A 14,654-nucleotide genomic window follows, 5' to 3' on the forward strand; every position below is an offset into this window, starting at 1 on the left:
AACCATGTTTTCAGACTCCATAATTATATCCTCTTGTCAATAATGCTACTTTGCCTGTCAAAATTTTTAGGTCTCAACTATGGTTAGAAAGAAGTAGCCCAGTGGGAAAGCATCTTTGTAGTAATATATGATGAGGGACTGATATCCAAGACATACAGACTGCTTATAGAAACCATTTCCCAATAGTTAATTGGTCAAAAGTTCTGAATAAACAGTTCTCAAAAGCGTTCATATAAAAAATGCTCCAGATTTCCTAATAAAAAGAGAAATGAGAATCAGAACAACAACCACACAAAATGACCAGAAAATTGGCATATGATAAAAGAAGGAAACAGATAATGTGTCCCAGGTGTTGCTGAGAGACTGATTTGATTCGATTCAATTCCTTCTCATGCTATTTCTTGCACATAAGAAGAACTTTAATAAGAAGCTAAATTCTGGGGTTTCTGGTCAAAGAAAAAATAGCGCAAGAAGTTAGAAAGAAAGAATTCAAATACAGAGTCATAGTCATGACCCCACAATACAATAAAAATAATAATACTACATATATGAATTTACTTACTCAGTGCCATACCGACCAAACTACAAAAGGATTACATTGAAGAGTTAACAAAAAATAATAACAAAATTCATCTAGAGGAACAAAACATTAAGAATCTTGAAGAAAATCATAAAGAAATAGAAGTGGGTCTAGTAGTACCAGATCTCAAACTATATTACAAAGCAGTAATCATCAAAATATTTTGGTATGGGCCAAGAAATAGATCAGATTAGTGGAAGAGATTTGGAATACAATATACAGAAGCAAACCAGCACAGTACCCTAGTGTTTAATAAACCCAAAGATCTTAGCTACTGGAATAAAAACTTACTAACAGACAAAAACCGTTGGGAAAACTAAAGTCTGGCAGAAACTGGGTATATATTAACATTTAACACCATATATTGTACTAAGGCAAGCTCCAGATAGGCACATGACTTAGACACAAAGGGTGATATCCTAAGCAAATTAGAGAAGCATGGAAGAAAATATCTGTCGGATCTATAAACGGGGGAAGAGTTCATGATCAAACAAAATAAGGATCACAAAAACAATTTACATAGAAAATAAAACCTTTTGTATAAATAAAACCAATGGAATTACTTACAAGAGAAGTGGGTAAATGAGAAAAAAAATCTTTACATTAAGTTTCTCTGATAAAGGTCTTATTCCTAAGATATACAGAGAATGAATTCAAATTTAAAAGAATAAGAGCCATTCTCCAATTGACAAATGGTCAAAAGATATGAACAGGAAGTTCTTAAAGGAAAAAATCCATGCTATTGGTAGCCATGAAAAAATGTTCTAAATCACCAATAATAAGAAAAATGCACATTAAAATAACTTTGAAATTCCACAACATACCCATTAGATTAGCAGCTGACAAAAAAGGAAGATGACATGTTGGAGGAATGGGGGAAAACATACATTAATTCACTACTGGTGAAGTTATATATGGTCAGACCACTATCAGCAATTAGGAACTATGCCCAAAAAAGTTCTTAAACTATGTATATCCTTTGACCCAGTGACACCATTAGTAGGTTTTTACCCCAAAGACATCAAAAAATGAGGAAAATCATCCATATTTATAAAATTATTCATAGCAGCAACTCTTTTTGTGGTGGCAAAGAATTGTAAACTTGAGGGGAGGTCCATTAATTGGAGAATAGCTGATGAAGCTGTTGTATGTAAATGTGATAGAATACTATTGTACTGTATGGAATGATTTAGGAGATGGTTTCAGAGAAACCTGGGAAGATTTGTATGTATTTATACAAAGTGAAGTGAGCAGAACCAGGAGTACAATTTATACAACAATGATGATATTGTAAAGACAAACAACTTTCAAAGGTTTAGGAACTCTAATCAATGGGATGACTAACCACAATTCCAGAGGATTAATAGTGAAACATACTTCCTACCTCCTGACACAGAGGTAATAAATAGAGCGGAGACTGAAATGTGTGTGTGTGTGTGATTTTTATTTAATTTTTGGGGGGAGGCATGGCCTATATAGGAATTTGTTTTGCTAAATTATATATGTTTGCAGTGGGTCCTGTATTTCTTTATTTTCCAGTGGGGGGGTGGGAAAAAGAGAAGAAGGATTTTCAATGATTGAAAAATAAAAGTTTAATTTAAAAAATTAAATAGTTACTGGATAAAAAATACCCTAAAAATAGAATCAATCAATCAATAAGCACTGATTAAATGCACACTATGTGCCAGACACTGTGCTACATACTGGGAATACATAGACAAGAATGAAAGAGTCCTTACCTTCATGAAATTTAAAATGTGGTTTTGCAAGAGGGAAAACTAGCCATAGGGACACAGAAAGGCTGGTGCTTGAAGCCACTGGTGACATCCTTATCTTTGGGATCCTAACAGGCTCACAGACAGACTAACAGCTCCTAGAAGGCAAGGACTCTTTGAAATCTTATCTTTTAAAAATCTCCTTATGCCCAGCACCTTGCATATTATGATATGCATAATAAAAGTTTATTTATTTGTACTGAATTGAAAATGCTCTATGTTGCAAAACTGTGTTTCTTACCTGCCCAGAAGTAGCTGTATTGCCTTGGCATCAATTTGAGGGTCATGTTCACAAAAGACACCTTGAGTTGAAGGGAGGAGGGGATCATCCACTGTGTGCATGGTCTCAGCAATCACTGGGTTTTTAGGGCCAATCCCAGACGACAGTTTGACACTAAGATTTAAAAAAAAAAATTCATACATTAGTATGACGACAATTACTGAAAGTTCATAAGCTGACGATATTTCCACTTTAAACTTACTGAGCTAATGATCTGACAGACTGTTTTCTTGGAAAAGGAGGAACTTCTGTCAATATGTTAGAATCTGGACAAGACTGCATTGTTGAAACTACCATGGCATTGCGGAGTTTATTACCTTGCTCCAAAAGAGCTAAAGGGAGAGAAAGAGAAAAGATTCAGAACACAGCAACTGCAATACATATAATAAAGGCATCATGGGTATAGTTGCTATGGAAATACCACATAAGAAATGGGTTCAAATCATATCTCAAATACTTATTAGCTGTTTAATCATGAACAATCAACTTAATTTCTCAGTCTCTGTATCCTCATCTATAAAATGGAGATAAAACTTGCATATTGTCTGCCTCAGGGCTGTTGTAAAGAAGATACTTTGTAAAACATAAAGCTCTATAAAAGGAAGTATTATTAATATAATAAGAGATCTGGATTTAAGTCATGTTTCTGCCAATTATTTGTTGTCTTATCTTGGTCAAATTACTGAGCAATAATTTCTGGGCTTCATTTTCCTCGTCTGTAAAATGAAGGGACTGGCTGATATGATCTCTAAGATCCCTTACAGCTCTAACACTTAGAGAATTCAAAATCTTGATAACTATCGTTAACTAGTCAACTTTACATTTTCCTCTACCTTTAAATCCCTTGTCCCTTCATCCTATACTGTTCAACTCTTTTCTATTATTAAATTATGATTTAATAATTTAATTTCAACAGACACAATAATTTCCATATACAAACAAGAAGAAAAAAAGAACTGTATATGAAACTATGAATCTCTTACATACAACTCTAATATATGTATGTATATATACACATAAATATGCATATAATAAATTTGACATAGTAATTCCAAAACCGTTCTGTCTGCCTGTGTCTCTTTCCGGACTACTTTTTGTTGGCATTATCCTTACTCCCTCCCCCCAATGAGTATCCACACCCCAAATAGCTTCCTTTGTAACAAACACAGACAAGCAAAACAAATATACACATTAGCTGTAGCAGAAAACATCTCATTCTGCACCTCTAGTCCACAGCTTTTCAATCAAAGTGACTGAACAAACATTTATTAAGCACCGACTTTATACCAGGTGTGTTAACTGCTTTACATATATTATTTCATCTTGTTAATATATTATTTATAATAAGTATTTATATCACTTCATTATATGCCCCCCAAAATAATGTAGTTAATCTGCTTTTCTATTTTTACCACATCAACTTTTATTGTTACCTTAATTACTTACTTGTGTGTGTGTGTGTATATATATATATATATATGTATGTATACACTGTTGGATTCTGCTTTCTATCCATTGTACTATCTTTCTCTATTTTATAAGTGAGCTCATTCTATTCATATTCATGGTTATAGCTATGAATTATCTATTTTATCTATTATATTCTCTTACACTTTTTCCCCCTCTTTCTCTGCTCACTTCCCTCTTTTTGCACAGAAGGAAACAGAAAAAAGCCTTGCTTGTGGAGTAAATTATGAAAGATTTTGAATGCCAGAGGATTTTGTATTTAATACTTGAGGTGATGGGGAACCAAGCAGGTTATTGCAATGGTGCAAGTATGATGAAGTCCTGCAATGGAGTGGTGGCAGTATCAGAGGAGAAAAGGAGGCATGATTATTAAGAGATACTGCAAAGGTTACCAAGTGAAATAGAATAGAGGGAGACTTTAGAAGAGAGCCCAGGACAGTCCTGTAGGACAACTACATTTAGACAGCACGACCTGAATGGTGATCTAGCAAAGGAGGTTCATTTGTGGATGATGGCAAGATTAAGGGTATAACCATTTTTGTATGTGGATAAGGGGGGTGGGGGTGGAGGAGTAGGTCATGGAAAGTAGGTAGGGTGAGGAACTGAATAGTTAGGGTTTTTGAGGTAGTCATTATGTATGTTGAAGTCCCCTAGAATGATGGCAGGAGTTAAAGAGAAATATTGTTAGCCAGGTACTAAACTTGTTGAGGAAAGAAGGGGAATGACCTGGACATCTGTAGACAATAGCTAAAAGGAATTTGGGTGGCAGATATACTTTTCTGGTGAAATCTGTCAAAGAATTCCGCTAACCTTTCTCCCCTACTCTCTATTTTAGCAATATTAAGAAAACATTAAAAAATTATCCTTGTCTGAAGTCTTTGGACTGAATTGATTGAGAAACTTCATCAGGCTTTCTTTAACTGTCAATTCTAAATAATTCCTTATTTCCCTTCAGATCAATCAAGGAAAGACTCTTAGATGAAATAACTGGGACAATGACCAGAAAAGGGCAAAAGGTCACATACATCTGCCAGTAGGGTACCTTTTCCCCCCATGCCTTGAAGCCATTAGGGTAATGACCTACTTAAGAGAAAATGAAGAAGTCTCTTTGATTATTAATTCAATTAATGTAAGTATTTCTTGTTCAACTATGACCAGTTGGGAAGGAAAAACCTCGAGCAGTCAGAAGACTGAATGATTTTAGGAAAAAAATCTGACAGTGTGCTGAAAGTTGAATTGATGACTGTTTTGTTTGATGAAGCAAACTATTACTTGAAATGTTACCTAAACTCTAGATTCTTGTTCAGTTTTGAATGTGAACTATTATTTGAGATCCTATAAATTGTATTTCAAAATGATTCGTGTTGAAGATGACAAGATCTTTCAAATATCAGTTTGGATATTTCTAAGTAGAAATGCTTATTTCAGAATAATTTTAATTAATAAAATTGTTATTGTAGGCTTGTGCTCAAAATACAGAGAACAGTTTTTCTTTCACATTCTTATCACCTCAATTACATGAAACAATAAGTTCATTCTCCTTTGTCTTCATTTCTTTACAAGTATATTCCTTTTTTCCAATATTCTGCTTTCCTTTCTTAAAATCAAAGACCCCAAACCACAAAAAGGCCTTGTGAAGGGTCTTTTGTCTCTTCTATTTTAGAATGTAAACATGTCATCATTTTTTAGACCCTTTCCATTTGTTCATATGTAATTACCTTTCTAGATTTTCCTTGACCCTTGTGTTGGCATTTCAAACTTACTACTCAGCTTTAGTCTTTTCATCAGGAATGCTTGCAAGTCCTCTATTTTATAATAAACAAAATAAAATATGTTTTCTGGTTGTTTTTTTGTCCAGTGCTTGACTTGATCAAGTTTATTTTTGTTTCTGGGATGTATGAAAAGAGAAGTGAGCTTCTCTACAATCTTTGTGCAGCCATCTTATTTATACATGAGATGAGGGGTATGAAGCAGGTTGGTGGACAAACAATGCCAGGACCCTGTGTCCATTTTCTACCATCTAGGATTACATTCAGTTCTTCAATTCAATTTTTTCTTGGTTGCAAGCTTTTACCTGTTACCTTTTGGATTATATTCCAAGTTTTTTTTTTTTCCATTTTGGAACCACTGCAGTATAGCTCTGTGTGATTCTGAATGTAGTTCTTCATACTTGTACTTAAAATTTTTTTTCAATCTTTCTGGCAAATTTTATAATTTTTTAAAATACGGAAAATTTGGAATTTGGCAATGACATGCCTGAGTTGAGGTTTCTTTTTTAGAGGTGATTGGTAGACTCTATTTTCACTCTGCCCTTTTATTTTAATAGATCTAAATGGGATTTTGAAAATGATTTCTTAAAATATGGTATCCAGATGTTTTACTTGGCCATGATTTCCAGGGAGTCTGGTGATCTTAAATTAACTCTTGACATGCCAGATAGAGTGCTATGTCTGGAGTTGGGAAGACTCATCTACCTGAGTTCAAATAGAGAGCCTCAGTCACTTACTTGCTGTGTGATCCTGGGCAAGTCACTTAACCTTGTCTGCCCCAGTTTCCTCAGCTGTAAAATGAGCTGGGGAAGGAAATGGTAAACCACTCCAGTATCTTTGCCAAGAAAACCTCAAATAGGGTTATGAAGAATCAGACGGAACTAAAAACTAAATAACAAAATGAAAGCAATAATAATAGATAGCTTTTATAAAGCATTTTAAGGTTTGCAAAACTCTTACAATAGATGCTATTATCATCATCCCTAATTTATGGATGAGATACCTGGGTCAAGAGAGGTGCAGTGACTTGCCCAGAATCATACACGTCGTTAAGTGTCTGAGGCAAGATTCAAAGTCAGTGGCAAAGAATTGGAAATTAAGGGGATGCCCATCAATTGGGGAATGGCTAAAAAAATTATGGTATATGAATGTAATGGAATATTATTGTGCCATAAGAAGTGAAAAGCAGATGGACTTCGTATCTACCTGGAGAGGCTTATATGAACTGATGCTCAGTGAGAAGAGCAGAACCAGGAAAAGTTTGTACACAATTACAGATACAACGTATGTATGATGACCAACTTTGATAGACTGGACTCTACTCAGAAATGCAGGGCTAAAAGGAAACTCCAAAAGTCTCATGATGGAGAGAGATGTCTACAATCAGAGAAAGAACAGAGTTTCAATGCAGATCGAAGCAAATTACTGGCTCTCTTGATTTTTCTTGTTTGGTTTGGTTTCCTCTTTCCCACTGTTCATTCCATGCAATACAATCCTCCTTTATAACCTGAACAATGTCTAATGTGAAAGTATCTGTAGATCCTAAATTTGATTGTATGCCGCCATGGTGGGAGAGGGATGAGAAAATTTGAAACTCAAAGAACTGGGGAACTGAATCTTGTAAACTCAAAGTAAACAAACAAATTAATAAAGACAAAAAGAAAAGAAGAGAAAAAAAAGATTCAAAGTCAGGTCTTTCTGACTCCAAGTCCAGTGCTCTAGCCAATGTACTACTAATTGTTTTTGATAGTAAATAGCTAAATATTTTCTTCTATTTTTTCCAATTTTCTTTTATTTCTTATTGTCACCTGGAGTTACTGAATTATGATTGCCACCTTCTCTAGTTAAAAAGACTAAAATTGCTCCCTTAGTGTTTTCCAAGGAATTTGTTACTTGCTTATTAAGGCTTTCTTCAATATATAAGAACCTTCTGCTCTATTATATATTCTCTATCCAATATTTTTTGCTAGAGGTCTTATTTTATTTCTAATTTTATATTTTATATCTTTTCTTTATTTTTTCAATCCTTTCTTAAGACCAAGTCTTCCCCATCACCCCTTTCCCCTCAGCTCTGCTTAAGGATGCTATGGAAAGACATTCTTTTTTTGTTAGGGATCGTACCTCTTTGTTCTCTCTTATCCCATAGCATTATTCTATTGTGTTTGATAGTTTCTTTTGTTTAGTCGGATTTTTCTTTGTGTGGTTCTTTTTTGACAGCTCTCAGTCTTCAGGTTCCCTTATTGTGGCTGGCACTGGCTTCCCTGAGGGAACTCACTTCCAACCTCTGAGGGGTTTGGTTGTTTTTTTTTCTATTCAGTGCTTGACTTGATGGAGCTTACTTTTGTTACTCTTCATTTTTATTTTGTCTATATGTGTGAAGAACTGGACTTCTTTACAATCTTTATGTAGCCATCTTAGCCATACATGAGATAAGGAGTAGGAAGCAGGCTGGTGAAGGGGCAGCATGAGGAGGTATGACCTATTTCCTTGTCCCTAGCTCTGGACATGCCTTTCTCTATCCCTTTTCAAACTCCAACTCTGGACTACACCAACATCCACCTTCCTTATTCCTAATAGCATGCTGTTGAATGTCACTGAAGGAAATCACAACTGGGTGCTGTCTAGGTCTACAAAGTGTTACAATTCTTTTATTCTTCCCTGATTCCCTGACACAAAGTCTATCTCAAGTCTTCTCTCTTAAGGTATTTAACTACTTACTCTAAGCAGAAGTCTTTCCTCTTTCTTTCTTTTTTTTTTTTGACAAGGCAGTTGGGGTTAAGTGACTTGCCCAAGTTCACAGAGCTAGAAAGTGTTAAGTATCTCAGGCCGGTTTTGAACGCAGGTCCTCCTGACTCCAGGGCCAGTGCTCTATTCACTGTGCCACCTAGCTGCCTCTAGCCAGTTTCTTCTTGAGAAAACAGAGTCCATTAATCTTGAGCTATTGCTTCTTCCCAATTCTATATCTCAAAGCTCATCAATACCTATCTGTGTTCTTTCATCTTCTTTAATTTCTGAAGAGGTAATCTTTCTTTTTTGACAAGGATGAGCCCTCTACTTGATTACATGCCCCCTCCTGTCTCTTCTGGAAGCATGTCCCATCACCTTTTTCATCCTTACCTTTAGTCTTTCTTCAACCACTGGCTCCTTTCTGGTTGCTTACAAACATTCCTAGATCTTTTCTCATCCTTAAAAACATTTATTTAATCCTAACAAAGTATTATTCAAATCAATAACTCTTTCATTGCCAAACTCCCTTAAAAAGTTCTTCTTTACAACCATTCAACAATAATCAATAAACAAGGGCATACTATGTGTGAGACACTGTGCTAGGAAGGTAGAAACAAGGTTTGGCAACTGATTTAATACATGGGATGAGGTATCCAGGATAATACCAAGGTGAAGGAACCTGGAGACTAGAAGCATGGTGGTATATCTGACAGCAAATGGGAAAATTGCAAGAAGGGAGGGCTTAAAGCAGGGATTCTTAATCTGCAGTCTGTGAACTTTTTTTGAAAAATTATTTGATAACTATTTCAATATAATTAGTTTCCTTTATACTGCTATGTATTTTATTTTTTGCAATTAAAAACATTATTCTGAAAAGGGTCCACAAGTTTCATCAGACTGCCCAAGGGGCTCATGACTCCCCCCAAAATACTAAAAACTCCTCGTTTAGGGAGAATGAGTTCAGTCTTATGTTGAATTTAAGATGTCGTTGTAGGACATTTGGCTTGAAAGGTCCAATAGGCAAATTAGTGATGTGAGATTAAACTAGTGATGTGAAGGGAGAGACTGGTGCTAGAAATAGAAAATCTTGGATCTTGGCTGTCATCTGCAAAGAGATAAAGTTAAATCTATGCAAGCTGATAACAGAACCTCTAGAAGCACTCACAGTTAGGGGGTATGATATGAATGATGAACCAGCTAAGGAGACTGAAATGGAACTGTCAGACAGGTAGGAGTGAACTAGGAGAAAACCCAAAGAAGAGAGGGTGAAGAGTGTCAAATGCAGCAAATAGGTCAAGTATTAGTAGTGAGAAAAGATCATCAGCTTTGGGGGCAGCTAGGTGTTACAGTGAATAGAGCACTGGCCCTGGAGTTAGGAGGACCTGACTTCAAATCTGGCCTCAGACACTTAACTAGCCATGTGACCTTGGGTAAGTCACTTAACCCCAATTGCCCTGCCTTCCCCCTCCAAAATGAAAAAAAAAAAAAATTAAAAAAGATCATCAGTTTTGACTTCTTTAAAAAAAAAAATTCATTCTATTGCTGTTGAAAGAAGTGAGCAGAACCAGCACACTGTACACAGTAACAGCCACAACATGTGATGACTCACTTTGATAGACTTATCTCTTCTTAGCAATGCAAGGATCCAAGACAACTCCAAAGGACTCAAGATGAAAAATGCTGTGCACATTCAGAAAAAGAACTATAGAGTCTGAATACAGATTGAAGCGTAGTATTTGCTCTCTTTTTTTCTTGTTTCTTCTTCCTTGTAGCTTCTCCCACTGGTTCTAATTCTTCTTTACAACATGACTAATGTGAAAATGGATCCAATATGAATGTTTATGTAGAGCCTATATCAAATTACAACCATCTTGGGGTGGGGGGAGACTTGGAGAGAAAATCTGGAACTCAAAATCTAAATGAATTTTCAAAAAGTTTATACTAAACTTAATGAATACCAAATGAAATGGGATTTCCACATACATGAGAGAAAAAGAGGATTGTACATAAAATGACCGATTTCTATTAGGTGCAGCTTGCATTTCTTTTTCAATATATAATAAACAGAATCTAGAGTTTTCAAAGTTGTCCTGAAAAACCATCATATTTGACAATTGAGAGTTCACTGGTAACTTTGGAGAGAGCAGTTTCAGGTGAGTGACGAAGTCAGAGGCCGAGGCCAGACTGTAAAAGGTTGAAGAATGAGAGGAAAGGTTGTGGCAGCAGTGAACGTAGACAACTTTTCCAAGGAGTTGAGTGAATAAAGGACGTGAGATACAAAATCGTAAGGCCTAGTTAAGAATGAGGGAAACTTAGGCATGTTTGAAGACAGTAAGGCAAGAACCAATAGAGAGAAGCTAAAGATTTGAAAATGTAATGGGAATGTAAATATGTAAATTTTTAAGATCTTTCCTGCCCCTAGGCTAAAGTGCACCTGGAGCCTGGGGTGGGAGGATTGTTTTTCAGTAGATACTTCTTGATTGGCCAGTGGGTCCAGAAGGTTGTTATATTCATTGAGCCAGGAGAAGGCTATATAAACCCTGATTTGAGGCTTTGCTTTGTGGCTCACTTTGAGAAGTGTTCTGTTATTTGATTAGATGAGACTCTGGGAAGCCGTTGTTGAGAGCCCCCCCCCCCCTTCGAAAAACCCAGATGTTGATTTGGTATGGATGTAATGGTTGGACAGTTTGGAAATCTGTCTACTTGGTCTGTTTCTCTGTCTTCATAGCTCTATCTGTATACTCTGAAGTTCGGGGTGCTGACCTTTTTCCCCTTAACTAGGTAAACGATACAAATTTGACTCATTAAAGTAAGCTTGATAGCCCATTTTGAGTTGCTTTCCTTTATCAAAGCAGATCTAAGAACCTGTGTTGGCAGCCACCCTGAGGACGCTGGGGTGCTTGCTGCTACAGGCATGTTTGAAGGCAATAAGGCAAGAACCAATAGAGAGAAGCTAAAGATTTGAAAAAGAGAGATGACTAAGGATGCAATCCACTGAAGAAGACAAGGGGACATGGGTATTAAGTGACACAGGAATGCTTGGCATTAGCAAGAGGAAGGACCACTTCTTTAAAATTTGGTTTTATGATTTGACTGAAATTGCTACCAAAGGTTACCAACAATAACTCAAATTCTGAATTCAACTGATCCTCTCTAAAACCTAGTACTATAATCTATAAACTCTCCTTCCTGGGTTTTTATGGCATTACTCTCATCTGGTTCTCTGCCTACCTGTCTAATTTGACTAACCTGACTAATTTAATAGAGATAATTATGTGCTCTGCAAGCATATATATGACGGTGTACCCTAGGATGTTGGGCCATCTTTTCTTCCTTCTCTATACTTTGTCTTTTTTTTTTTAAGTAATTGGGGCTAAGTAACTTGCTCAAGGTTACACGGCCAGTTATTTCTGGGTGTGGTACTAAGTATCAGAGCCCGGATTCGATCCCAGGTCATCCCGACTCTGGGGCCGATGCTCTTACTCGCTGTGCCACCTGGCTGCCCCTATACTCTGTCTTAATCATCTCATCAGCTTACCATGGGTTTAGTTATCATCTCTATGCAGCTGACTCCCAAATCTACATATCCAGCATTTATCTCTATCCTGAGCTCCAGTTCGTCTTCAAATATCTGGTGGACATCTCTATCAATATGTCACATAGGAACCTCAAATTCAACATATGCAAAACAGAACACAGTATTTTTTCCTCAAAACTTACTATCTTTCTCAGCTTTCCTATTTCTGTTAAAGGAGTCACCACTTTCTCATTCATCCAGGTTCTCAACCATAGAGCTTTCTTTGATCATTCTCACTCACTTCTTCTGTATCTCATCAATTGCCAAGTCCTTTAGACTACCTCCACAATACCTTCTCATCTGTCCTCTTTTCTTTACTGATTCATCTCCACCCTAGTTCTGGTTCTCATCATCTCTCAGCTCAATTATTACAAAAGCTTCCCAATTTGACCTCCCTGCTTCAAGTTTCTCCCTTCTCATCCCTTCCCTCCACATTAACTGTCAAACTGATGTTCTCAAAGCATACCTATGAGCACATAATTTTCTTCTTCAAAAGTTGTAATTGATTTCTACAGCATCCACAATAAAATACAAGCTCCTCTGTGGGGTAGGTGAAAAGATGAAATGATTGAAGAAACAAATATTTGCTCTTCCGAGCATATCTATTTATTAAGCAATGCATGCCAACTGCCAAACAAATTGGGACCAGGGTCCTTCCTCAGCTTAGAGTTGGACCCCAAACACAGGGGGAGACAGACTTTTATACATTAAAAACAATTAATCAAGTAAGACTAATTAATTAAAAGGAAACAACACAGTATTAAGCAATCTGACTTCTAGTTGGATAAAAGATTAGGCACGTTCAAAGTTGGGAGGGGGAAAAATAAATAGATGTGGTTCTCTGAAATCCGAAAAGGAGGGGTCCTACTCCTATCCAAATATCTAAGCAATCAAAGGTACATGGAAATAGTAATTGACTGATCTGCACAGGGTCAGTTTTCAGATAAGACATATGGGTTGCCTGAGATGTACAACTCTAAGAAAACTCCCTGCATCAATCTCTGGGGCTGACTGAGTTTCTGGTCAGCCTAATCTAGATCTTTGGTTAAGTGTCTCTAATCATCAAGGAGAGGTGGACTAGTTTCCTAGCTATGTAAGGCTAGGTTCAAACAATACAATAAGGTTTTCTCCCATTTCCTTCAATTGAACAAAAAGGGAACTAGCTCCAGAATTGAATCATAAGATGGTTCCCTCAATTTCTACAATTAACCACTTGTTATTCTAATCCCCTCAATTTTCTTATCTATCTAATCTACCTCCACAATCTGTCTTCAACCTGTTTTTCTGAATTAATTTCACATTATTCAACCTTGTGTCCTCTACAATGCAATGAAAATAGCCTGCTTGTTATACCCAGCAGGGGTGGGGAACCTGTAGCCTCATGGCCACATGTGGCCCTCTAGGTCCTCAAGTACAGCCCTTTAACTGAATCCAAACTTCACAGAACTAATCCCCTTAACAAAAGGATTTGTTCTGTAAAACTTGGACTGAGTCAAAAGGCTGCACCCAAGAACCTAGAGAGCCACATGTGGCCTTGAGCCCACAAATTCCCCACCTTTACCCCATATGAGATAATGCATATACCACACCTGAACAAGCTCTTTCCCCTATGCCTGGAGTGTTCTCCTCCTCTCTATCTTTTGGAATTCAGAGCTCTCTTCAAGACTCAGCTGAAATGCTACCTCCTAGAAAAATTCTTTCCTGATTCCCCCCCAAATATTAGTATGGCACTCTTCACCAAATTACTTTGCATTTACTTTGTAAATATTTCATATTTACTATCAGTGTACATGCAGTTACCCCTCCTCCAGGTAGGGACTATTCAGATTTTTGTCTTTGAATCCCTAGCTTAATAAATGTTTATTTAGCTTAACTGACTAGAACTAGAAGGGATGTTAGAAGTCACTTATTCCAACAACTAAATGATCCCTTTATAAGATCCCTAAGAAATGGTCATTGAGCTTCTAAAGACTTCCAGTAATAGGAAACCACTACTTGCCTAGGTAGCCAATCCTATTGTTATACAGTTCTAGAACATGGTTGCCTAGCAGCATGACTGCTCTTTTTTCTTTTTGAGGTCAATAACTGAAGACTTTGCTCTTAGTAGTGGATATGGGTCTTTGTATTCATGACAAATTGTTTCCTTTTCAGAACCACCATGGGAAGGCCCTCATCCATGCTAAGTACCTCCAAGTACCTTCCAAGGCCTTTCCTGCTTTTGTGTTGCCTTTCAACCTACAGACACTCATGGTTCTAGTTTGAATTCTCATTTACCTTATTTTTTTTGTTTGTTTTCTGCTTGGATCATTCTTCTAGCCTAATTACTTCCGCTTCTTAAGGAAAGGATGTAAAGCCCTTTTACCTTCCCTTTTAGGACAAAGAGCAACTGTCCACTAGATGCATACCTAATTGTTGTTTTCTTGTACCTGAAACACAGGTATATCTTAACTCACCTTCTATGTCAGCTAAAAATGAGATT

The 14,654-nt window shown here is 36.7% G+C and overlaps 1 protein-coding gene across 1 annotated transcript in view; it reads right to left on the reverse strand.

Annotated features, from left to right (window-relative positions):
• C2CD3 (C2 domain containing 3 centriole elongation regulator) overlaps positions 1-14,654 on the reverse strand; it is a 183,250-nt gene that overhangs the window by 132,387 nt on the left and 36,209 nt on the right. The window contains exons 6-7 of the mRNA XM_069070830.1: positions 2,838-2,967; positions 2,597-2,749 (exon numbers count right to left, since the gene is read on the reverse strand). Of these exons, the coding sequence (XP_068926931.1) occupies positions 2,597-2,749; positions 2,838-2,967 (283 nt within the window). The remainder of the gene's footprint in view (positions 1-2,596; positions 2,750-2,837; positions 2,968-14,654) is intronic.

This window comes from Petaurus breviceps, unplaced genomic scaffold, assembly GCF_028583685.1.
Source record: "Petaurus breviceps papuanus isolate PSGF00001 unplaced genomic scaffold, PetGlider_PUasm1.0 90823, whole genome shotgun sequence".
Classification (NCBI taxonomy): domain Eukaryota; kingdom Metazoa; phylum Chordata; class Mammalia; order Diprotodontia; family Petauridae; genus Petaurus; species Petaurus breviceps.